Below are 26,706 nucleotides of genomic sequence, written 5' to 3' on the forward strand. Positions count from 1 at the left end.
AAAAAAATGTATAACTTGAACTTATCTCATATATAAGATATTTATTTTAATAGTTTGATCTACAACAATTAAAAGTATTTTTGCACCCCCTAATCACATCTCAATTCAAAACCAAATAACAACACAGATCAACCCATTTCAAAACCAAAATCTACGCAAAATACTCTCACTTTCTCTCTTTGATTTGATTTCTAATCTCATTCTCATGAATCTCATCTCATCTTTTTTTTTTTTTTTTTTTTTAACTATCTGAATTAGTATCTCTCTTTATTATAAATTTATATTATGTACGTGTGTTATACTGATTGTATACGTTACTTATTTATTTTGTCATAATATTATTTGTGTGAATTGTGATGTGTGTGAATGTGTACATGTATATTATGAATATAATATAACTTTATATAATTTAATAATCAGAAAATACAGAGAGTTTGTGTATGTGTGTATATTGTTAAAAAAGTAAATGATGTTTCAATTATTTGATTGGTTAAGTAGACACTTAGTATATTATTTATATATAAATGAATGTGGCTATTTGGGTGAATAATTAATACAATGCCAATGGGTTTAGTTTTGTTATTTAATTAAAAATATATTTTTTTAATTAAAAAAAAAACAATGAAATATTTTTAATATAAAACAATGAAAAATAGGAAACAACAACTGAATAAAAATAAAAATGTTATACAAACTTAAGAAAATAAAAATGGTCACACTTATCTACATTGATAATAGATAATGACAATTAATAATGAACTATTATGTAACTAGTCAAGAATATGAAAATCCTTGAAAGGAAATTGTAAAACTTCATATATTTCTTCTCAAGAAAAAAAAAAAAAAAATTTCATGTATTTGCATTTTTTTTTTTAACACCTCACCAATAAACTTTTCACAAGCATGAGGAAGAGAAATTTTCAAAGGCGACTATCAGGAAATCCAACTTACTATGATAAGTTTTGGAGAATAATTGTTCGGAAGTTCATGCGTGGTGCAGACCGAAGGGGAAAAAAGTCCCTTTCTTCCTTTTTCATATTTTATTACAATGTATCAAACCATCGCTCAATAGTCTGAACAACGAGGAATAGTCTAAACTAATTCTAATTTTTAATTTTTAATTTTATTTTTGAGAATCTTCCTAATTCTACTCCCAACTTTATTATATCTACTGGAATTCTAGGCCTACTTGTACCGTCCACTTCATATATTTATACAATAAATCAATAATACAATGTTTGCACTTCTCTTTAATGATTCATGACAAAAACTTTGGTGAAAAATTTTCTTTAATACAAAATCAAATAAAATTGTACCAAACAAAGTGTACGAATCCGTACCAAATATATTCCTAATTATAAATAAATTGTCACAACTTTGACATAATCAACTATGAGTGATAAAAAGAAAGAAGTAATGCAGTAGAATACTTTCGAAAAATAAAATACGCCTATTTTAATGTGTAAGAAACAAAGCATGTTTACTTTTAAAAAATAACCTCAAATTTACAAAGAGTTCTTTAATCCACAAGATAATAAGTTTGAAATCCACTTGAAGGTTTATTTAAAGTCTTCTTAAAACCTAATAAATAAGAAAATATGTTCTAAAAAAGATCCTAATCGATACATATCATAATAGAACCCTAATTTGACTTAAAAGGCATTAAATGCACTTAAAAATAAGAAAATAATTACCCTAAAACTAAAATTCCAAAAAGATAAAATAAAAATTAACAATTAACAAAAGTCTAGTGGTAAATTGTCTTACATATAAAATTAGTGGGAAAATTATTATTCGCTACTCCTCGTTGATCACTTTTACAAGTTGGGGCAGATGGAATGGTAATAAAAGAGCTCTTCCATTTATCAGGATGTCACTTCCACTGAAGTCATCACCTCAGGAAGAGGCGAGTTTCGACACACCGGGCATGTAGCATGCAGGCGTAGCCAGGAGTCGATACATTTAAGATGAAAGATATGACTACAATCGGGTAACAAGCGCAACACATCCGTGTCATCGTAATCAGCCAAGCATATTGAACAACAGGATATGGTAGAGTTTCCCTGGTGGAGCTTGGCTTCGGCATAGAGGAGTTTTGGGTATTGGCGTAGAGTGGCTTCATCAATACCTGGATGAAAGTTATTGATGGAGTGTACGGGGACAGTTCCGGCAGGCTGTTGGTGTTGATGGGCAGAAGTACGTTGCATGTAAAAGAAAATTGCAATCACGAGGAAGAAAAAAAGGAGGGTTCCTATGCAAAGGGTGAATACGACGACATTTGGAACTTGAGCCATGTTGATGTTATCTAAGGCATCATTGGATTATAAGAGAGAGAGAATGAGTTCAGGAAATCGATGAGGCTTTCGACTTGTTAAGAAGAAAAGGAAAGGTGGGCATGATTGGGGAGAGCTAGCATCCGGTGAGATACTTTGGTGGGCTGCTATTATATATCATTATATCCAGTTTCTAGCTTGGTGGTCAACTGTCACGTTCCAATCCTCTTAAAAAAATAAAATAAAATAAAAAAAATACAAAGAACAGAGAAATTTCTCTCTAATTACATTACTCAGACTATTGAGTAATGGTTTATACAACTGAAAAAGATCCACACCTGGAAAAATCCACGTAATATGTTAGATCAAGACCTAGGAAAGGATTGGGTCCATTGGGTTCAAGTTTGACCTAGTTGGGTTTTGCTTAGAAACATATTGAATTAAAGTTATTTGCCTTAATTTTATTACTCTTACTTTGGATGATATATATATATATATATAGATTCAAGTTACACCTGGTGTATTTTTAAGTTATGTTATACCGCTCAATATAATATTTATTGAATACGTATTTTAACAAATTTACTGTTGGATTAGATTTTCTTTTTATACTCTACATATTTGCTAAATTTCTAGATGATTTGAGATCAACAACTAGTTTATCAATCAAATTCTAAAATTTCAAGTTTTTGTATTTAAAATTGTGTATTAAAAAAAAAAAAAGATTTTCTAGATCGAATACCAAATAGCTTTTCGATTGACATAGAACTTGGTATATGTGTTAAGATCATGTAATACAATGCTAGGATTTTTTTTAATATTAATTTAATAAAAAACTATTAAGTGGTGTAATATTGTTTAAAATTATTCTTCTCTTACGGGAGCAAAACGTGCAGCATCATTCTCTCTTTAAACATAATTTCATTTGGGATGTGATAACAAGCTGGTATAAGTAGTTTCTTTGCTTATATTTTGTATCGTTTGTGGGTTCCAAGTGGTTCCCGTAACAAAGAAGCTTAATTCTATATTTAGTTAGCTTATTTCTCATATGGCGATTTTGGCCCATTAGCATTGATTTTTAAAATATTTAGGCTCGAAACACTGTTTGGGAAATATATAGGAATATACCACTTTTTTAGGTACTCGAGCTTGGCAAGCTCGAGTACCATGTTTTTTTAATCCACTATTGCCCCATATTCAAGGAGCCCTATAGTGGCGTTTTTAAGCCCTATAGTGACGTTTTCGGGCCCTATAGCGGCGTTTTCCTGCAAATTTTTTTTTATAAGTCCCCATAACAGGTTCAAGGGGCCCTATAGTGGCGTTTTTAAGCCCTATAGTGACGTTTTTGGTCCCTATAGCGGCGTTTTCCTGCAAAAATTTTTTATAAGTCCCCATAACAGGTTCAAGGGGCCCTATAGTGGCGTTTTTTGGCCCGAAAACGTCACTATAGGGATGAAAAACGCCACTATAGGGTTCCTTGAATATGGGCGATAGTGGATTAAAAAAACATGGTACTCGAGCTTGCCAAGCTCGAGTACCTAAAAAAGTGGTATATTGCTATATATTTCCCAAACAGTGTTTCGGGCCTAAATATTTTAAAAATAAATGCTAATGGGCCAAAATCGCCTTTCTCATATAGCCAAGTACTGTTTACAAGTTCCACTTAGCTTGTTTTTGGTCAAAAAATCATGGCTAGGTACTATTGGTAGGTCTCACTTTATGCCTTTTGCTCACCTTTTTATTTATTGCAGGTTCCATTTTACTCACTTAAAAAAAAAAAAAAAAAGTATTTTCAACAAAAAGCAAACTAATCTTTTTTTTTTTTTTTTTTCTTATAGTATTATCAGAAAATAACAAAAACAAAAGGTTAGATAAGTTATTCCCCAATAAACACTAGTCTGATGTACCTTGTTAGTTTTTTTTTTTTTGTATATTATATATACTTACCGGAAATAGTCAACAAAGATCATCACTCAATTTTTGTATGCGTAACTCAGCAAAAAAATAAAATAAAAACCTTTCAAGCGTTTTTTTAAAGATGAAAAGAGATATAATGTTAAAATAAGCTTTATTTAAACAACCGAGAAATATTTTAGAATATTTTTGCCAGAATGTTGTTTGATTCAAACAAGAGAGCTAACCAACCTTACTAGGCTTACTTGAAGTTCATGAGATCGAATATATTTTGCTAGAATATATTGTCTGACCTCGTTTTTACGTCCAAAATTCCAAATTTTAAGTTAAAAAAATACCAAAAATATTATTTTCTCGTTGGAATAATGGTATTTGTTCAAAACAATTAATTTATCTCAATTTTTTAACCCGCAGGTTAGCAAATTCCGTGATTTAATCATCAAAATGACCCAATTGTCCTTGGTTGGTTAACAGTCAAATTAGGTCAAATTCCATCAAATTATCCAAATTACATAATTTCATGTTAAAATTAATATTTCTAAACCATTTTCACAAGTTTGATCAAGTTTCACTATGCTCTACCCTAGCTTAATCTTGATTAGACCAAAATCCGACCACCCGATTGGGATAAATTTAAGTTCATATTGGGGATATTTGATTCCCCTTTAAAATGACTATATATGGGCTCAAATCAGACTTGAAACAAACGAGTTACTGTAAAAATGATGAAAAAGTACAAAACATTTTGTCATTTTCATTTTATGTCAATAAGCTTGATAAAATCCAATTTCATTTAATTTTAATCAAACAATTCCCGATTGGGTCAAATGAGGAGTCGATGGAAAGTTCTCAACATGAATTTCAATTTACCATACTCGGATTACAAAAATCCCACTTATAACAAACTCAATTACAAAAACAAAGAAGTAGAAACCTATTAATAAAAACTAGTTTTTGACACTAATTTACGTTCCAAGGCATTTTATTTATCCAATATCAAAAATTGGGCCAAGGAGTGGATAGTTTTAGAAAATAGGTATCAAGGTCTTTCTGATAATATTTCATGTGAGCCAAACGGAGTTCTGGAGAGTTGGGAAAAACCATAAAAACTAGTGTTTGGTGCCTTATTTGCGCATGAATTTCTTACAACTCGGGAAGGAAGGAACTAAAACATTGGCAAGTTTTCTAAGGGCACATTTGGTAGACTATAACGGTAATTACATAGGAATAGGAATAGATATTACTAGAAATGCAAAATTTTGTAATATAATGGTTATTACTATTCATTTGTTTGGTGACAACATAATAATAGAATCTTAAAGATAATGAAATAAAAGTGTTTTAAATCAAACTACAGATACATTTTAGAAAATATCTTACTCATATAATTATATTTCCTAATATATATATATATATATTTTTTAAATTTGAAAGAGAGATTAGTTATTTTTTATGATTTTTTATTTTCTTGATTGTTATGTGCATATGGAAAGTTTGTTTATTTAGAAATATATTAATTGTAAAAATTAATACACCTACTAAGGAATAGTTATTACATCTTTTTTAGAGATGAATAGTTATTCCTTATTTTAAAGAATAACTATTCATATGGAATGATTATTCCCTATAATAAAAATATAACCAAACTACTGAATAGTTTAATCATAAGAATAACTATTACATTACAGGGCCTATTACAGTTTACCAAACATACTTTAAGTAATGATGACTATCAACATCTTGGAAAAAAGGGCATTACAAGAGCTTATATATTCATATCCATGTGCTCAAGTGCTTAAATCATTGTCCCATTATTCTATATCTTATGCTTGGGTAAAACATCATGATGGGAATGTTACTTTGTTTGAATGAATCCAACTATAACCATGAGATTGATGTTCTTACTTATGTCATTATTTCCTTATGCTTGAATGTTTAATTTATTGATGGTGGGTTAATTTGTTTAAATAAGCAATAGATTACATGCTTGTTTTGTTGATATATATATATATATATATATATAAAAGGTATCAAGGTCTTTCCGAAAACATCTCATGTTGATGATATCTTGGTCAGTGACACTCATACATCACACATACTAACCTTGATTCAACACAATATATAACTATCAATTGAAGTGTTAGAAGTTAAACTAGTTTTTTAATTAACCTTTCATAAATAAGTGGGAGTTTCATAAGTTAATGTAGTGGGAGGTTTATTGAAGTTATGTGTGGGATTTATGAATGTAAGAGTTAGAAAAATAAATGTAAGAGTTGAAGTGAATGCAAGAGTTAGATGGTGTACTATATAAACACATTCATCCATCAAGTTCTATGCAAGAGTTGAAGTTAATGCAATGCATTAAAATGTTTTAACTCTTCCCTGTTCACTCTCTCTCCCTTTGTTTAATTTATGAGTGTGATTCTCTTATATACACTAAGTAGTGTGTGAGTGTTTGTGAGAGTAAGTGAGGAAAGGCCCATCAGGTATTTTTGTTTTATTTCCAACAAAGTGGTATCGGAGCTAATCAATTCGTGGTGAGAATGGATCGATATTGCCAATGGGATGGTGTCGTTCCAATTTCCTTGACTCACGAAACAAATTGTGGAGAACGGTTATGTAGTCACAAGATGAAGAATCTTTGACCCCAAACAAAAAGGAAGCCTTACAAAAGGCTCAGAAGAAATACCAACAAGCTCTTACATTGATCTACCAAGGTTTGGATGAAATTATGTTTGAGAAAGTTGCAAATGCAAAGAAAGTTCGCCTTCAAACATTAAGAGATGTGTTTGAAGGCGAGCACATGATAGAGTCTGAATCTATTTTGGATTATTTTTCAAGGGAGGTGGTAATTATAAATCAATTGAAGAGATATGGTGAGAACTTAGATGATGTCCATGTGGTAGAAAAAATCCTACGGTAACATCTAAGTTTGACTATATCATTGTGGTGATTGAGGAATCAAAAGACTTGGAGTTAATGACCATTGAACAGCTGATAGGATCATTACAAGCCCATGAAGAAAGGCTCAATAATAAGAAGCAAGAGCCTTTGGAGTAAGTCCTACAAGCTAAGCTTACCTTGAATGGAAAAGGGTGGTGTGAAAGTAGCCAAAGAGGCAGAGGATGTGGATGTGGTAGAGGAAGAGGATCTGGAGGAAGGAATGGTCAAAACTCTCCCAATGATGAAGAGAGAGGTCAAAGTTCACAATTCACAAGAGATTGTGGAAGAGGAAGTTTCTCAAGACCATACAGAAGAAGGTATGATAAGTCTAATATTAAATGTTATAATTGTAAAAAATATGGGCATTATGCTTCCGAATGTAAAAATGCCGCTAATGTTGTTGATGAGAAAGCTAACTATGTTGAAGATAAGAATGACAAAGAAGAAAATGGTGCATGGTATTGACACTAGCGCTAGCAACCATATGTGTGGGAATAAAAGGATGTTTATGGAGATTGATAATCAGTGGTCAAGAATGTTACCTTTAGTGACTCATCCAAAGTTTTAGTGAAGGGATAGGAAAAATTCTTATCCTTTTAAAGAATGGAGATCATCAATTTATTTATGATGTATATTATGTGCCAAGCATGAAAACTAATATTTTGAGTATAGGATAACTCCGTGAGAAAGACTATGATATCCAATTGAAAGATCATAGTTTCTTAATAAGGGATCATTGAAATAATGTGATAGCTAACATGCCTATGACAAGAAATAGAATGTTCTTGTTAAAGATTCAAACTAATGTTATTAGATGTTTGAAGACTTGGTTTAAAGATTCTTCTTGTCTTTAGCATCTAAGATTTGGCCACTTAAACTTTGGAGGACTAGAGTTGTCGGCAAAGACAAAGATGGTGAGAGGATTGCCTTCCATTAAGCATCCTAACCAACTTTGTGAAGGATGTCTCCTTAGCAAGCAATCAAGGAAGAGCTTTCCAAAAGAAGCTAGTATAAGAGCAACCAAGCCATTGCAACTTGTTCATATTGATGTGTACCGATCAAACCATCATCGCTTGGAAAAAGTAACTACTTTCTTCTCTTTATTGATGATTTTAGTAGAAAAATGTGTGTTTATTTTTTGAAGCAAATATCAAAAGTGTTTAGTCATATAAGAAATTTAAGGCATTTGTAGAAAAGCAGAGTGGCCATGAAATTAAGGCCTTAAGATTTGATAGAGGAGGTAAATTCACATCAAATGAATTCAAATAATTTTGTGAAGCAAATGGGATTCACCGCTCTCTAAGAGTTCCAAGGTCACCACAACAGAATGGTGCAGCAGAAAGAAAGAATTGTCCAATTCTTAATATGGCCAGAAGTAGGTTGAAGAGCAAGAAAATACCTATAGAATTTTGGGCTAATGCTATTGATTGTGCAATCTATTTGTCCAATCGTTGCCCCACAAGAAGTGTTCAAGGAAAAACCCCACAACAAGCTTGGAGTAGGAAGAAGCCTACAATTTCCCATCTTCGTGTGTTTGGGAGCATTGCATATGCACATGTACCTGATCAAGAGAGGTCCAAGCTAGATGATAAAAGCAAGAAGTATGTGTTCATTGGCTATGATCCATGCTTTAAGGTTTATAAGCTCTATAGTTCGAGCACTAGAAAAGTCATTGTTAGTTGAGATGTGGAATTCGATGAAGAAGGCACATGGGATTGGAGCATCCAAGAAGAGAAGAAGTATGATTTCTTTCCTCTATCTGAAGAGGAAGAGCAAGGGAATGAAGTTCACAAATAACCTGTCACTCCACCTCCATCACCAGTAGCATCATCTCCCATTCATGAAAGTTCATCATCATCATCATTACTAGAAAGAAGTTCTAGTAATAGACCAAGAAAAATGAGAAGTCCCCATGATCTTTATGATTCAACAGAGATTACAGATGATGTAACACTTTTTTGTCTGTTTGCTGATTGTGAACCCACAAGATTTGAAGAAGCAGTGCAAAACAAAAAATGGAGAAATGTTATGGACAAAGAGATCAAGGCATAAAGAAGAATGATTCATGGGAGTTAGCAACTATTCTAATTGGAAAGAAGAAAATTGGTGTAAAATGGGTGTACAAGTTGAAGAAGAATTCAAAATGAGGTAGAGAGATACAAAGCAAGATTGGTGGTGAAAGGCTATAGTCAACGACAAGATATTGATTGTGATGAGGTATTTGCCCCAGTTGCTCGTTTGGAAACTATACGATTTCTAATTTCTTTAGCAGCTCGGAATCAATGCAAAAATTTTCAAATGGATATAAAATCTGCATTTTTGAATGGCTACCTTGAGGAAGAACTTTATGTTGAGCAAACTATAGGCTATGTTGTAAAAGAGCAGAAAGATAAAGTTTTGAAGTTGAAGAAAGCTCTATATGGCCTGAAACGGGCACTAAGAGCTTGGAATACTAGAATTGAAAAATACTTCCTAGTTAATAGGTTTGCTAAATACCCATATGAACATGCGCTTTGCTGTAAGGTGCATAAAAATGGAGATATCTTAATTGTTTGTCTGTATGTAGATGATTTGATTTTTACAGGCAACAATCCAAGTATATTTGAGGACTTCAAGAAAGCAATAACAAAGGAGTTTGGAATGACAGATATTGGACTTATGGCCTATTATTTGGGCATTGAAGTGAAGCAGATGGAGGATGAGATTTTTATTTCCCAAGAAGGTTATGCGAAGGGATATTCTCAAGATGTTAAATTCCAATCTAGTTAGCACTCCTGTAGAATATGGAGTGAAGTTGTCAAAGCATGACGATGAAGAGAAGGTTAATCCAACATTCTTCAAGAGTTTGGTTGGAAGTCTTAGGTATCTAACATGCACAAGACTAGGCATTCTTTTTGGCGTTGACCCAGTTAGTTGTTACATGGAAGCACTGACCATGACTCATTTGAAAACTGCCAAGAGAATTCTTTGCTATTTAAAAGGTACACTGGATTATGGACTGTTGTATAGATTTTAAACTTGTTGGCAATAGTGATAGTGATTGGGCCGGAGACATGGATGATAGAAAGAGTACTACTGGTTTTGTATTCTATATGGGTGATACTACATTTACATGGACGTCCAAGAAGCAGCCAATTGTGACAGTTTCCACTTGTGAAGCTGAGTACGTTACTGCTATCTCTAGTGTTTGTCATGCAATATGGCTTAGAAGTTTATTGAAGGAGTTGCAAATGTTGCAAGAAGAAGCTACAAAGATATTTGTGGACAATAAGTCAGCACTAGCTCTTGCAAAGAATCCAATATTTCATGACCGAAGCAAGCACATCGATACGAGGTTTCATTTTATTCGAGAATGTATTGCAAGCAAGGAAGTTCATCTTGAGTTTGTGAAGTCACATGATCAAGTTGCAAATATACTCACTAAACCACTCAAGTATGACACATTCAACAAGCTACAACTCTTACTTGGAGTGATTAAGAAAACAAGTTTAAGGGGGATATGTTAGAAGTTAAACTTGTTTTATAATTAACCTTTCATAAATAAGTGGGAGTTTCAAAAGTTAATGTAGTGGGAGGTTTATTGAACTTATGTGTGGGATTTATGAATGTAAGAGTTAGAAAAATAAATGTAGTGGGAGTTAAGGTTAGATGGTGTACTATATAAACCTGTTCATCCGTCAAGTTCTATGCAAGAGTTGAAGTGAATACAAAGCATTAAAGTATTCTAACTCTTCCCTTTCCACTCTCTCTCCCTTTGTTTAATTTATGAGTGCGAGTCTCTTATATACACTAAGTGTACATTTGGCTCCAGTTTAAAAAGCCAGCTTATTTTACTATTTAGCTTATTTTTTCTACTATTCATGGGCCCCACTACACTTTTTGGTACTATTCATGGGTCTTACTGTACTATTTCAGCTAACTTTTACCTTTATCTACAGTACTTTCAGCAAAAAAATTTCAGTTTCAGCAAAATTATTAGCGGATCCCAAACAGACCCTAAGTGTGTGTTTGGCATTAGCTTAAAAAACCAGTTTTTTATTTACTATTTAGTTTATTTTTGCTGCTATTTATGGCCTCATTTCACTTTTTGGTATTATTTATGGGTCCCATTGTACTATTTCAGCTACATTTTGGCTTTATCTACAGTAGTTTTAGTAAAAAGTTTTCAGTTTAAGCTAAATAAGCTGTTTCTAAACGGACTCTGAGTAGTGTGTGTGTGTGTGTGTTTGTGAGAGTAAGCGAGGAAAGGCCCATCAGTATTTTTGTTTTATTTCTAACATGAAGGACTTGGATGAATTATCATCTATGGTTATTCATGCCGTGCATGATTTTTATGGTCTCCAACTATTGCAATCTACTTACATTTTGGAGCTCTTCTACTCAACTAGCATGTTTGGTGCTAAACCATCTTCCACCCCTAATGCCTCATGTTCTAAGCTCTCCCAATTTGAAGGTACTCCTCTACTTGATGACACCAAGAATTAGCAAATTATTAGCCCTCTTAGTCTGTCTGATATTGTCTTCTCAGTCAATTCATGAACTCGTCTACCTTTGATCATTGGACAACTGCTAAACAGGTGTTGCACAACTTAATAGGGGCCATTGATCATGGTTTGTCTTTCCCCAAAAGCTCACTTCAACTCTATACCTTTTTTTTTTTTTTTTTTTTTTTTTTTTTTTTTAAACTTTGACTAGGAAAATGATTGACCGTTGGTTTTGGGATCTTTCTTGGTCACTTATCTTATTCTTGGACTACTAAGAAGCAACCTATCATGACCCATTTCAATACAGAAGTAGAATATCGTGTCATGAATGTTAACAATGCTAACTAATATAAGATATGAATGCACCTTAGGGATCTCCATGAACAATGTTGGCACCTTGGCCTCACTTCATATCCGCTCTTTTCATTCTTGAATGAAACACGTTAAGGCGGGTGTGTGGGTTCTTTTTTCTTTTTTCCTTTTTAAAAAAAAAAAGCACACAGGCCCAAGTGGAGGAGCAAGGATCTTGGGCCTGATGCTTTATGCTTTAAGGGACTGGGCTTGGTTCACCGCAACTAAATCGGGCTGATTTCGAACCAAGTGGTGCACAAAGCACAGATCCTACAACACATACATACTAACATACAACAAGCATACATGTATTGAACAACAAGGAACAGTAAAGAACAAAATAACGAGGAAAAGAAGAAAGTAAGGTAAAAACGTTAGGGAGCCTTAGGATAATATTGAATTTTTCATTATTTTCTTCATTTTATAATATATTATGCTCACTAAAACGTGTTACAAGGTCCAAATAAGTTCAAAAATCACAGATTTAAATAGCCCTTCAGGCCTCTAAGACTTGCATAGTTTGAATCCAAGTGTGTTCTCTAGTGGTAGTTTTGAGGATCCTAGACAATATTTTCTCTCTCTTTTCTCTCTTTTTGAATTCTGGCAAACTTTTTCTCAAGGTTTTTTACTCTCATTCCCTTGTTTGTTGAATACCTTTTACTGTTGGTTGCTTCCTCTTTTATAGTATCATCCTAGGGTTTCTGGGGTACCATTGATTCTCTCTCTTTGCTCCCTTGGGTACCGGAATCAATGCTGTATCAGCAACATCAGTGGCTAGTCCCTTCCTCATTCTTCATTATTTCCTTCTTTTGAGGTTCCCTTTTCAAAAGATCCCCAGCTAACTTTCCCATTTTTGGGGGTCCTAGAGGGCTGACCTTTGGTCTTTGTTTTCTCAAGGCTTCTAGATTCCACTTTTTTAGAACCACCTTTTAGCTACTTTCCCCTTTGTCATTTTTTCCAAGTAAGCTGGTTTCTTCCTACTAGGCTGAAAGATCCCCAGCCACCTTCCTTCATGATTCCTCTTCCTGAGTTCCTCGAGGTACCAGACCCTTGCTCATGAGTTGTTGGTTCCCAAATGTTCTGATCCCTTTTTTGCATCATTGGGTGGCTAATAGAGACATATCTATCCTCGTTCTTCATGTTTCTGGGCATGCCCCCTTGAACTATCTTAGTCCCAACCTGGCCTTATTACACAACATGAGGATCCCAGGTTCCAGGGAATCCCAATGTATCCTGGTCCAATTTTTTCCCTGGGCTCCCCAGCAATTTTTTCTGACCTTTGAGGGCTGGGTTGGACTTTTTTCTTTCCTTTGTTTCATGAGATCCAAAGCTTGCCCATCCATGGATTTGGGTCCCTCCTTATGGACCCTTAATGGGTTCGGGCCTCCCCCTTTTTTTATTGAAAGCCTAAATGTTTTTTTTTCTAGATTTCAATCCTTTGTGTTGTTTTGGGCCTTGGTACAACATTGTGATTTTTTGAATCTCAACAGTCGGCTAGCTACCACTTCATTCCCAAAAAAGCTGCTAATAAGGATATGGTAATTCATTTTATTTCCACAAGTGATCAAGTCGCTGTTACTTTTACAAAGGATTTATCCACTACTTGCTTTTCGGTGTTACAAGACAAGCTTTGTGCCTCATCAACTTGCGGGGGGTTGTTAAGGAAAGAATCTCTCTATTGATGGCAGTGTTGTGTTGAGATATTGTGGGTAGGACAACGAATTCTAAACTTAAGGGGTGAAGAATAAATCAATTCAAACATCACCTCTAATATGGAAATGTAAAACAGAGAAAATCACTCAAGAAACGTACCCCAAGAAATAATTACCATTGATTTCTCATTGCCATGGTGTAATCCCAAGATATATTTGGATGTTTGTTGTATGAATTTGGCTGTATATATAATTTCTTGATGTGCCTCACGTAATCAATCCAGAGAGAAAAGTCTTCTTTCTGTATTCTTAAGACTTTTACACAAGGAACATCTAATTTTGGTTTTCCTCTAATATCGCTTCACCTTGTATTTCCTCTTCCTAGCTGCAGTTTTGTCGGTTTGGTTGTTGTTTCCTTGCATATACTCCATCGCAATACGTGATTGACTAAATCTTCTTTCGGCAAAAATATTTTTTTCTTATATTAAATTAGCCTCTCTTATCCAAAGATTACAAAAATTAGTAGTATCCTAAGCTAGGAAAAAGACGCAAACATTATTGTTCCTAGTATCCTAAGCTAGGAAGCAATATAAATTATTAATTTATAGTCTGAATTTGTAACTTAATTATTCTCTCCCCACTTGTGTCTGAGTATTGACTAATTAATTGAAGGATATTATTTCCGAAAAATATTTAGATTCTCTTAGGAGAGCAAGGGGTTAGAGTTCAAGTCTGAAGGAGTTTCACGCACATATATACTTAGATTAGGTTAAAGTAAAATTTTTATCTTATATATATATATATATATATATAAAATTTTAAAAAAATAGTACTCACTCCTCTCACAATAATAATGGACTCTATTATGAATTTAATGAGTAGGCATCAACATTAATGTGAAAGGAGAAAGTATTGTTCATTATGCTCTAGAAGTATTTAAAAATACTCATTGAAGATTCATGACAAAATCTTTATTGAAAAAAATGTTCAAAAATAAAAAATCAAGCTGTGAAAACGTACCAAACGACATGCATGAATCTCTGTACAATTTACATTCCAATTATGGCTCTTTCGAAACACTGTGGAGTGGATTCGATAGACTTGAAGGAGATGTCGTAAATCCCGAGGTCCCAAATTCCAATTATGATTCTAAGGAAGTTGCTCTGGTTGAACTCGCCACCTCGTCAAGAGGCGACTTTCGACACAACGGGCATGTAGCATGCAGCTTTAACCAGGAGTCCACACATTTAAGATGAAAGAGATGACCACAATCAGGCAACAATCGCAACACATCTGTGTCTTTGTAATCACCCAAACATATTGAACAGCAAGATGAGACGGAGCTTCCCTTGTGGAGCTTGGCTTGGGCATAGATGAGCTTTGGATAGTTGCGTAGAGTGGCTTCATCAAGACCTAGTTCAATGTTATTGATGGAGTGTTGGGGGACAGCTCCGTTGGGTTCTTGGTGTCCGAATCGGGGTTGGTGGCCAGAAGGTAAGGGCACAGCAAAGCAAATTGAAATCATGATTCTGAGTACGACCATGAGGAGGATGAAAAATATGAATCCGATGACATATCCAAATCCACTCATGTTCTGAATCGTTGATGCCATCTAAGGCATCATTGGAATGATGAAAGCGAAAGAGAGTTGGAGAAATCGATGAGGATGTCTACTAGTTAAGGAAAATGAAAGCGAAAGAAAAGGATGGGTAGGCATGATTGGGAGAGCTATTACCCGGTGAGATTGTTTGGTGGGCTGCTGCTATATATCCATCCAGGTTTTAGCTTTGGATGGTCAACGGTTCCTATCTTAAAAAACAAATATAAATAAAAGAGAGGAAAAATTCTCTCCAATTTCCTTACTCATTTGATAAACGTGCATGATTGTTTTATTAATTTTTCATAACTTTTGAATTTTATATGTGTGGAGATATGATTGGCTAAAGTTAGTTGTCAGCAACGATAGATATATATAATTGTTTACCCCAAAAAAAAAAAAAAAAAAAAAAAAAAACGATATATATAGTTTTTTTTTTTTTAGAAGAACGATATATATGGTTGACAGAGAGATTTACATCGATAAAAATTCAGTTAACATGTTGACCAAGTTGAAACTTGACAAATGAGTAGTGTTGATGGGTTTAATTTGGCCCAATTGGATATCGAATAAAAAACAAATTGGATTAAAGTGATTTTTTTATTGTTATAAAACCCTTACCCATTCTTTAACGGGTCGGGTCAACTCACAATGGCCCGTATTTTTTCACATTAAAAATAAATAAATAAAAAATAAAAACCGTAACATATATCCTAATAGACAAGTACAAACCGCACTTAACAGAGACTGTTTTCGTTGCTTGGCTGGTTTAAAGTTTAAACATAAAAAGAAAAGGGACAGTGATAATTTAAAATTTCCAGTTTGAAGTTTGAACAAGTATGAAATAGATGAAAAAAGAAAAAGAAGGAAAGTTATTAAGTATGATAGTTTGAACACATAAATGAAAAAATAATAACAATAAATTATTAGAATTTCTAGTTTGAAGTTTGAATATATAAAGAAAAAAAATGTTTGGTTTATTTCCAATACTTTTTTAAGTGGAAATTTTCTTTTGTTTCAAATATACAATGGTAAGTGGTAATAAGTTTTAATCTCTACTTTTTATTCAGTTAGTGAATGATGTAACAGTTTTTCAATGAAACAAAAGAAGATTATAGCTAAAAAGTACTAGAAATAAGCCAAATCTACCAAAAACAAAAAAAAGTTAATTAAAAATTTTGAAGATAAAAAAATCCAAGTGTCTTATGTTTGAAAATATCGTAGTGGAAGCATCAAGCCTGGAAGGTGCGTGGTATATATGCCCTGGCACATATACCACGTGTCTTATGTTTGGTATATGTTTGGTATATATTTGGTATATATTTTCCATTTGAAAATATCGTAGTGGAAGCATAAGAATATGTGTTTTTTCCTTTCTTCTCTGATGAACACATATTTTCTGTTGTTGTGGTTTACTTTTCCTGTTGTCCTTGTGATTTTCTTTGTTTTCTTTTTTGATGTAAATCGAGTCTTAGAAACTCGATTTTCATGTAGATGCCAGGTGGAAAAAGTGTCACATCAAATGTGAACAATCCATAAAAATCGAGTCCTAAAAACTCGATTTATAGACCTTAAATCGAGTCTCTTAGACTCGAAATGCTAGTAAAAAATATAGTTTGGGAACCAGAACTACTAACTACATAGTTAGAAAATTATGGCCATTTGGCCATTTTGGCCCTCTATAGGTATGATTGGTTTACTTTCTCCATCTTCAAACGTCAACAAATTTATTAAAAATGGTTTATTTTCTCCATCTTCGATTCAAAGTGGGTATGATTAGTGGCATGGTTCATTTAATATAGGACTTTTTGTTTTTCTCAATGAATAATTAACTTGGCATAAAAATTAATTCTCAAAAAAAAAAAAAAAATTAATATAGAAATTAAAATTTTCAAATTAGACACATTAATTGAAAATTATAAAATATTTAGGGTAAATTACAAATTGCATCCCTAAAGTTTGGAGGTATTTGGATTTTACACTTTAAAATTTCAAATTTTAGATTTTATCCCCTAACGTTTAGGGTGTTTAGATTTTAAATTCTGACGTTTTGAAATTTAGATTTTATCCTCTAAAGTTATGGAGTATTTGGATTTTATATCCCCAAATCTGAAACTTTAAGGTGTAAAATTCAAACACTCTTAACCTTTAGGGAATAAAATCCAATCCTCCCTAAAAAATAGAGGGTAAAATCTTTATTCTGAAATATCAAGGTGTAAAATCCAAACACTCCCAAACATCATGGGGTAAAATCTAAATTCTAAAATTTCAAGGTGTAAAATCCAATCACTTCCAAACTTTAGGAGTGTAATTTGTAATTTACCTAAATATTTATATTAGCTAGAGAAGTGCTTGTCAATTAAGTTTCCGAATAATGTCATTTATATTTTCATCTACAATATAAAAAGAGTAATGCTACAGTCACAAATAATTTTATAACATCTTTATAAATTGCTATTGTGACCAACTTTTCACTGGTTTTCAATGAGTAATGCTACCAAAAAAAATTATTTTATAATATTTTTACAAACTGTTGATGTAGTTTTAGTATTTTCTAAATAATTATTGGTAAGTAAAAATATTATATTAGTGGTGGACCCATATTAGAACTAGTAAAAATTTGTCACATTAATAGTTTGTGGTTGTAGCGTTACTCGTTTTCATTTGAGTCCACCACTAACATTACTTTTTCATTTATCAATAATTACTCACCACATCAACCGTTAATAAAATATTTTGTAAGAAAATTTGTATTTCTAGCATTTTCCATATAAAAATTTGATATAAGTATAACTTTAGTTCAGAAACATGAATTGACAATGAGTAAAAATAGAAATTAAGTTTACAATTAATGTAATAAAGGCTTGGTGAGTGGGATAAAATTTTGTGAATAAAATTTTGTTGCTTTGAACTTAAATCATGGATCGCCTAAAATGATATATGGGGTTATGACAAGGCTTACTTTCTTGAACCGAGGTTTCCATGGCCTTTCATAGTTCAATCAGAGTCTTCGAACAATGAAATTCTTCAGGTTTTGTTAATCTATCCAAAATAAGAAGAAAATGAAGTTTACATGAAAGCGTTCAAAGTAGTTCATGTTTATCATGAGCCACGTTTGAACTCAGAAATATCAATAAAATACCAATAACACCATTTTTCTAGTTTCAAAGGTTTCCCTCTCATTTTGGTCTTTTTCTTGAAGGTCTACGTAATATATTTTTTGGATTTGAGGATGTGAGGTGATTTGTTGCATTTTCAATGAATGGTTTTGATATTTGGCTCTACTTAATTTGGGTATGATACGTTATCTGTGATTTTTTTTTTTTTTTTTTTTTTTTTTTTTTTTTTTTTTTTTTTTTTTGTTACAAATGTTTCGCCATGTCATAAAATATTTGTGAGGGTGGCCATTCTCTCTAACGAATACATATTTTTGTGAGGCCTTCATGCACCTGTTACAATGATTTCGTTGCTAAAAATCATTTTTCTTTTAAAAATCAAAACATGAAACATACAAACTAAAAAAAAAAGTAAAATATTATTATGGTCCTCAAATATTACCAAAAGTTTATTTTTTGTCCTCAATATTTTAAAATGTTATTTTTTAATCCTTAAACTTTGTAAAGAGTTTTTTTTTTTTTTTCAATATTTTAAATATAAAAATAGGGACAAAAAAAAAATATTTTTCCAATAGTTTAGGTATGAAAAAAGATTTTTATTTATTTATTATTATTATTTTTTTTTTAAGTTTAAAAACAGAAAGTAAAACACTGTCCATAGTTTAGGTACGAAAAATGGCCATTTCAATAGTTTATGAACAAAAAATGAATTTTTTTTTTAAATTAAGGACAAAAAATAAATTTTAGATAAATTTTAGAACCAAAATAGCATATTATTCTAAAGAAAAAATTACAAAAAAAAAAAAAAAAATTCACACACACACATATTTATATATATATATATATATATATTTATTTATTTATATATATATATATATTTATTTATTTATTTATATACATAGCAGTACTTAATAATAGAACATTAATTTAACCTAATCACGCAATTATTTTGAATTTATTGCCACAAAAAATAGGAATAAATTTTGTATAAATATTTAAAATGATTTTATTTAGCATATTAACGAGACTCAGAGTACTAGCTTATTGAAAACTAGAAAGCCATCTATGTTTGGTTTAAACATTTCTAGTTAAGAGAACTTTGGAAATCAATTTGTCCAAGTTTTGGTAAGAAGAACCGCTAGGTTTGGTAGCATCCTCTATCTTTGTCTTCCACTCCGTTACCTTTTTTCTTCATTTCTTTACCTTTCTCACTGTCCATTAACTCTCTAACAAGTTTCTTCACTTTGTCTCTTTGAACATTATTATCTATCTCCATCCTAATACCCCACTCGACACAATAGTATCAACAATTCGTCTGTTGATCAGCAAGGAAGGACCAAGAGATCATTAGAACTCCACAACATACACTCTCAAGCGTTGAATTCCACCCAGTGTGTTAGAAAACACCCTATTGACGGGTGCTTTAAGATTTGTTCTTGATGACACCAACTTGCTAACATGCCTCTATATTTAATTTTGTTAACAAATTCAGGAGGAATTATAGCTGAATTTCCTCCCACAAGATCAGGCCTTATAATCCACAAGAAGGGTTTTTCACAGTTTGCTAATCCCCATGCAAACTCAATGAGTTGGTGAGGTGTCATGATAGTTAAACTATCATAATTTACATGCACTACCAAGTTAAATTCTTTTGAATTTAACCATCCCACACACCCTGATTCTTCTTTCCATAGATTGGAACCTATTGATTTCAAGCTATCATCCTTAACTTGATCAGCAAGCTTGGTGGAGGAGTTTGGCTAGCTTGATCATTGGATTTATGTGGCCTTGAAGTGGAGTTGGGACTTAAACTACATGAGGTCTAGTAGCTGTTGTAATGGAACCCATCCCCTACAACAAGAGGGTAGCCCACTGCTTAAACTTAAATTGCGCAATGAACTCATCAAATGAAGTACTATAAAAAAAGAAGACCAATTTGATGGTTTAACCTGGAAAGAAAAAACAGTTGCCCTTCCTGTAACTATATAAACAAATAAAACGCTTAAGACAAAAGATTTCAGGAAGAAATACCAACTATCTTAGTTCTACTTTACTCAATTTATATTAATTTTGATCCAAAATCATCAAAAAGATAGTAAGAGGCCGTACCATGAAAGGAGTTTCAGAACTGTTCATAAGAAAAACTAGTAACAGAAACCACAAGTTCAGTTATACTAAAATTTGTTTATATTTCATGGAATGTTGTACTTTGCATTAATTTCTTTTCACTTCAAATGCCAGGGAAAAGGAAATATAAGGATCAGGTGAAGAACACATACATCTCTCTGAGATTCTGTAAGCCAGTAAAGACATTGCCAATTGGTCCAGACAACAAATTGTGGCTGAGATTTCTACAAGAAAAGTGTCCAGGGATTCTGACTGAATAACCAAAAAACAAAAGCAATTCAGTAAATAGGCACTTGGGGGGAGAAGTAACTCATAGATGTCAGAGATATTTCAAGGTTGGTAAAGAGTAGGGAATATTTTGGCTGAAATAGTTGTATGCCATATTTCTGCATTCACGAAAAAGTAGAAGAATCACCAAAAACTTGAAAGAAAAAAAAAAATAAGCATATAAGAATCACAATTTACAAAACAGGCATCTTACATATTTGTGGCATTAGGGGGTAAGCTATATGGAATTTCACCCTGAATGTTATTGTAGCTGACATCCCTAAAGAAGAAACCAGAATAAAGAATTAAATAAACAGTACAGGTACTATTTCAATAAGAGCTAAATATAACAAGGCAGTTTCAGTTATAGGTGCTTCAAATGATGCAGGTTATTAAGCTGGCCTCCAATCCACCCAGTGAGGTTTAGCCCTTGAATTTTACTGCATAAAATTAGCAAAGACCATAGAAGGGTTAAGGTTTTGGGTTTTTTATGGCAATGTGGCATTGTTAGTAGAAAAAATAGGTTAGCTAAGTGGATTACAGGTGTATAACAGATGAATCAGAACATGACACTCATGTCCTTGACTACTCACAGGGATCCCCACCATCCACTCTCCATCCCTTCAGTACTGATGGGTTGTTTAGGGACCTGTATAGATCTTGAAGAGCACTGATTGCACAATGTAAGCAAATGAGAGCACAGCATAGCAGAGAAATATTTGAACACAAAACAAATATAGAGAGAAGCAACAATAACACTACTATAGAACCAGTACTGCTAAAAAACTAGAATAGTGAACGTTATATCACTCATACTAGAATAATGAAGAAACATATTTTTACAATTCTGCAGCAGACTATACCTCATAAATGCTCTATTTGAAAGAAATACATATTATTACCCCAAAAACGAGTCGATGCCTGAATCTTGTGAGGTATTCTATAGTAGCCTACCCAGGTTTTTTTTTTGGTATCCTTGCACCCATCTTATTTAAGTAATCAGCAATTTCCTTTGGTAAGTGGCCTGGACAGAATTACCATTTAAGAGAGACCTTTTACAAAGATGAAAACTGAAGGATTGCAATCCAAAATCAGCAATTTGAAATACACAAATATGATCAGACCCTGCTAAACAGTTTTCAGACTAATATAGACAATAATACTTTTCTATGTCCTTAAGCAGCATAATTTTGTTTGTTTATTTATTTATTACTAAATTCATTGCAATGCTCTGCCAGTAAGATTCAGACATAAAGCTACACAAGTTTCCACATTCAACTGAAACTACAAGATTCACAACAAGAACACATTTATTCCAACATCCAGTGAAAAATAGAATGCTACAACCAGAGATTGATTCTTCAATAACAAACGATTCGAAGGGATATAGATATAAACCACCAAGCTTCCACATAAGCGTGATATTTTCTTTCATTTTCTCGGTAAACAAACAGAGAAAAAGAGAAAAGTTACCTTGAGCAAAGTGAGTTTCCCCAAACTCACTGGCTCCACAGTGTATTTCACAAATGAAGGATCTATTGAATTCACACAAATTTTCTCAATTAAACCGGTAAATCAAGAAATTAATCAACAAACAATTAGTATTAGGAAATGAAATTTCGTTCAAAATTTTTTCTCAGGAAACAAACAGAGAGTTAAATAGATCAGAGAGACCTGCAATCCGATGAAGAAGTGGCGGAGCTGAGATCGCCGACAACCGCGCCTCAGCTAGTCGTTGGAGATGAGATCGCTGGATTGTCGTCGGAGCTGATCATCAACCACCGCGCCTCAGCTCTTTGAGTTTTCTCAGAGAGAGAGGGGAAGAGCTAAAAATCAACGAAAATGAGTTTTCTCACTGAACGAAAACTCATTTTTATGCTTTTTTTCTGGCCTTAGGGTCATTATTTCGAGGGTGAAATATATGGGGACAATTATTTTGGGGGTTGCGTTGAAGTTGCGTCAAAAAATGTCGCTCCAAATTTGCGCGGGAGAGCTATAACTGGGCTGCCAAGGTTTTTATAACGGGTGGAGTGGGTTTTTTTTTTTTTTTTTTTACAAATAGAAATTTTACACTAACCTCATTTATATGTATAAATATGTGAAGCTCCCTCCTGAAAACTTAAACTCTGACGCTTACCCCCCTCACACTCCACAAGCACTTATACTCGTGGAGTGACTATCGCACTAAGGGTATGCGAGGATAAAGTGTTTTCTAGTCGTATCAACTGTTTGTTTATCTTTGTATTCAATAATCACATTACTCACATGAAAATTTAAGTTCGGCAGTTTGTTTATAAAAAGGCTTGTTTCGAGAAATATTTCAAGCCAAAAAAAAAAATTTGAAGGAGGATGTATGACTAATTGGCCTTAAATGTGTAACATCATCAGGGAAAATAGTTTTAGGTATGAGTGTAATATAGTGGCTTTAAGATTTTTTTTTTTCTCAATGGATCCCAGCGGTGGAGTTAAAAATTTATCAGGGGTAAGCAAAAAAATAAAATAATTAATTAATTTTTTTTATATATGCAACTTCCTTATTATATACATTATACAATAATCTAAAATAGTTTTCTAAATATAATTTAATATAAATATTGGTAAGAATACAACCATTAAATGCATAAACGAATATAATTAAATTATTAATAATATACGTGGTCAGTCTCTTGGAGAAATGTGAAACTAAAAAGAAAAATAATAATGTGGGTTCCAGTTAGTTCAACTGGTAAGTCTCTGATGGTTGTATAAGAGATTTGGGATTCAATCCTCACCTACACCAAAAACTGATTGGTATCTTAATCTGATGATAAAGAGCTATCATTAGGAGCACGCAGACGCTATAGGTTGAAACTCTCTCAAAAAAAAAAAAATAATAATAATAACTTATATAAGTTTTAACTCTTGAAGTGTATGACTTTTTAACCATACATGTGGTCAGTCTCTTGGAATTGGAGTAAGTACTAAAAGACTTTTTGGATTTGGAAATCTATAGAGCATTTATCAAACTACTTGATCAAATAGAAAGAAAAACTAAGAAAACAAAGAAGGGAAAAAGAAAGATAGAGAGAATGAGGAAAGAATCACAGATATAGATATAGATCGGTTAGTTGCAACAGTTGTGCACCTTTTTGTTGATAAAGAAGAAAACTACAGGAAAAAAACAATTTTATTCTACTGTCAATAGAAAAGTAAGCCAAAGTCTTGGAAAAAAGTTTTTTTTTTTTTTTTTTTTTTTTAAACGAATGAGCAAAATTTTGAAACATTTTTTTTTTCTTTCTTATAAAATTAAATATTTTAAGAGTAGTGTTATTGGCATAATACTTTCACAATAAAACCTAGGTGGCAAGTTGTTAAAGGTAAGAAAAAAGTGATGTTAGTTGTGAATCCTGATAAAAATCAATCACGAAAGTAACATTAAGATGATTATATTCCAACTTATATCAGCTGGTTTCAAACAAAATTTAGGATCAGGAGGTTCAAAATTTTATTTTAAGGGCTAAAAAAATTATTAAAAATTATATACATACATACATACATACGTACGTACGTACATACATACACACACACACACACATATATATATATATATACATAATTATGGCCATGTCAAGGGGTTCATTTGAACCCTTTGGCCTTAAGGTAGGGCCGCCCCAATGAGTGTAATATATGTACAGTTAAGGGATTTGAAAAGTGAACCTAATTGGAAGAATGCTTCAACAGTGTTGAAGATATCTGTCTTGACAGTGCTCCAGTATTCCTAGAAGAAGAATGCAGGGATGCCATCTAGTCCAGGAGCTTTATGTGGACCTAGCTGGAAGACAGTAGACTTAATCTCCTCATTTGTCACTGGCCTGTTAAGACTAAGGGATTGCTATACTGAGAGTTGTGGGATTGGAAGTGAGTTAAGCTCTTCTAAAATACTTTCAACACTAGTAGGACTTGCAGCAACATAGGATAGCTTGAAGTGGTTCACCAATATGTTTTCAATATCCTTAGGGTTTTTTATTAGGTTTCCATCTCTGTCTTTCAAGTGCAGGATTATGCTCCTAACTTTTCTTTGCTTAACCACTATTTGGAAAAACCTAGTATTTTTATCACCCAATAAGGTCCAATCACTTCTAGCTTTTTGTGCCCACAATAACTCTTCCCTATTAAGCAACACTTCTAGTTCTTCCCTGGTTGCTTTCTCCTTCCTCACATCCTCAACTGAATTAATTGAATTTTGAATATTTTGAAGTTGAGCTTGTTTCAGTTTAATCTCACATTCAACCCTTCCAAAAACCTTCTTGTTCTGGCTAAGAACTTCTTTTCTGACATTGGAAAGCTCTAGAGCCCTTAGTGTGAATGTTCCATGCCTGTTGAACCATATCCTTACATATAGGATGAGTGATCCACATGTGTTCAAATCTAAATGGTCTTCTCCTAAAAGGATGCTGGAACTCAAAATCTAGGATGATTGGTCCATGATCAAAGTGAAGAATTGGGAAATTTCTAAGAGCATAACTTGGGTATGTATTTACCCATTCCACAATAGCAATTGCTCTATCCAGTCTCTCCATGACAAAATCACTTTCCTCTCTATTGTTCATCCAAGTAAACTTCTGTCCAGTAGCAACTAATTCACAAAGTTCTAATTCAAAATTACCTGTTGGAATCGAGCAGCACCCACAATTGCACCCTGACTAAAAGAGAATTTATCATCTCTTGACAATATTTGGTTGAAGTCCCCAATACACAGCCAATTGGGGTAAGCAAGAGAACTAGGTTACTAATTTGCTGCCACACTTCCTCTCTTTTGGATTGTTCAGGGTGCCCATGCACAAAGGTAATGGATAAGGGGTTACCTTTGTTATCCAGCAAGTCAGTATGTACAAGATTCTTTGAAGGAAGGATGATTTTAACTAAAATATTACATTTATGTTCAACTTCCCATTAAAATAATGGCGAGAATCTAATGCATTAGATATCGTGATATTACATTATGTAAGGGATGCGTTAGATTGATAAAATAATGTGCTAATCCACCATCACTAGGGGTCCAAAATATAATTTTAAAAAATGGAAAAATGAAAGATAAAATCAAAATCAATCTAAGACTTTTACAGCCACAAACAACAAATTTCTAACTATGTACTACAGGTTTTGGTATATTTACAACAAATAAATAGTATGTCAAGCAAGCACGCATAGAACCATGAAATGAATGTTGTCCTATTTTATTAAAACTGTATTGTATCGTATCCTTCTTCAATGGGAAAGCATCTTAACAGGAATGTGACATATAAGGTATACCTACCTCCAACACATTCAAGGAAGAATTGTGGAGAAAAAAAAGCCAGGGAGTCAATACCTAATCCGGTACAGAAACAAGAATGTTTCAGATCTAACTCTCTCTCTCTCTCTCTCTCTCTCTCTCTCTCTCTCTCTCTCTCTCTCTCTCTCTTAAGTACAAGCTCTGTCACTTACTTAGCCACCGTTGTTGCCACCACGTTTCCGCCACATTACCGGTAGTAACCCTTGGGTTTGAAAGTCTCGACCTCCCCTTCCATTTGCCTTCACCTTGCCCAAACCTGATGCCCTTTACTGCTTCTATTTCTTTTTCTTATGGGAGGTCAATGAGGAAGGGGATTCCAGCCTTTTATCCGTATTTTTTAAAATATTTGGCAATATACCCGTGTTTTGAAACTATATAGGTTCGTGTCCTATTTTGAAACTCAATTTTCTTAAAATCAAATTTCAATGAAAAACTCGATTGGTTTAAAATCGAGTTATGCTCAATCAAACTTAAAAAATAAAAAAATAAAAAATGCATGAAACTTGAGTTCATGGAGTTCGAGTTCCATTTAAATTGCATGAAACTTAAAAAAACAAAAAATTGCATGAAAACGCCGCTATAGGGCTTTAAAACGCCACTATAGGGCTCCTTGAACTTGGTATAGGGCAATCAAACTTATAAAAAAAAAAAAAATTTGCATGAAAACA

General features: G+C 33.0%; 2 protein-coding genes and 1 long non-coding RNA gene across 4 annotated transcripts in view; all 3 read right to left on the bottom strand.

Moving 5' to 3' along the window:
* Positions 1–2,412, bottom strand: part of LOC126706746 (RING-H2 finger protein ATL70-like) — a 49,850-nt gene extending 47,438 nt beyond the window's left edge. The window contains exon 1 of the mRNA XM_050406283.1: positions 2,129–2,412. Within this exon, the coding sequence (XP_050262240.1) occupies positions 2,129–2,294 (166 nt within the window). The 5' untranslated portion in view covers positions 2,295–2,412. The remainder of the gene's footprint in view (positions 1–2,128) is intronic.
* A 12,346-nt stretch (positions 2,413–14,758) lies between these two features.
* Positions 14,759–15,229, bottom strand: LOC126704836 (RING-H2 finger protein ATL70-like). Its single transcript, XM_050403832.1, has one exon. It carries the CDS (start codon positions 15,227–15,229, stop codon positions 14,759–14,761), a length of 471 nt encoding a protein of 156 aa, XP_050259789.1.
* A 4,127-nt stretch (positions 15,230–19,356) lies between these two features.
* LOC126707297 (uncharacterized) lies at positions 19,357–22,698 on the bottom strand. 2 transcript variants are annotated; one of them, XR_007648889.1, is made up of 5 exons: positions 22,399–22,698; positions 22,198–22,259; positions 21,266–21,394; positions 20,939–21,164; positions 19,357–20,709 (listed from the first exon to the last, which is right to left on the bottom strand). It is a non-coding gene; the product is annotated as an uncharacterized LOC126707297 (long non-coding RNA). The 2 variants fall into 2 exon arrangements; XR_007648888.1 differs by having other exon boundaries at positions 19,360–20,843.
* Positions 22,699–26,706: the final 4,008 nt, after the last annotated feature.

Source organism: Quercus robur, chromosome 11 (genome assembly GCF_932294415.1).
Source record: "Quercus robur chromosome 11, dhQueRobu3.1, whole genome shotgun sequence".
In the NCBI taxonomy this organism is placed as follows: domain Eukaryota; kingdom Viridiplantae; phylum Streptophyta; class Magnoliopsida; order Fagales; family Fagaceae; genus Quercus; species Quercus robur.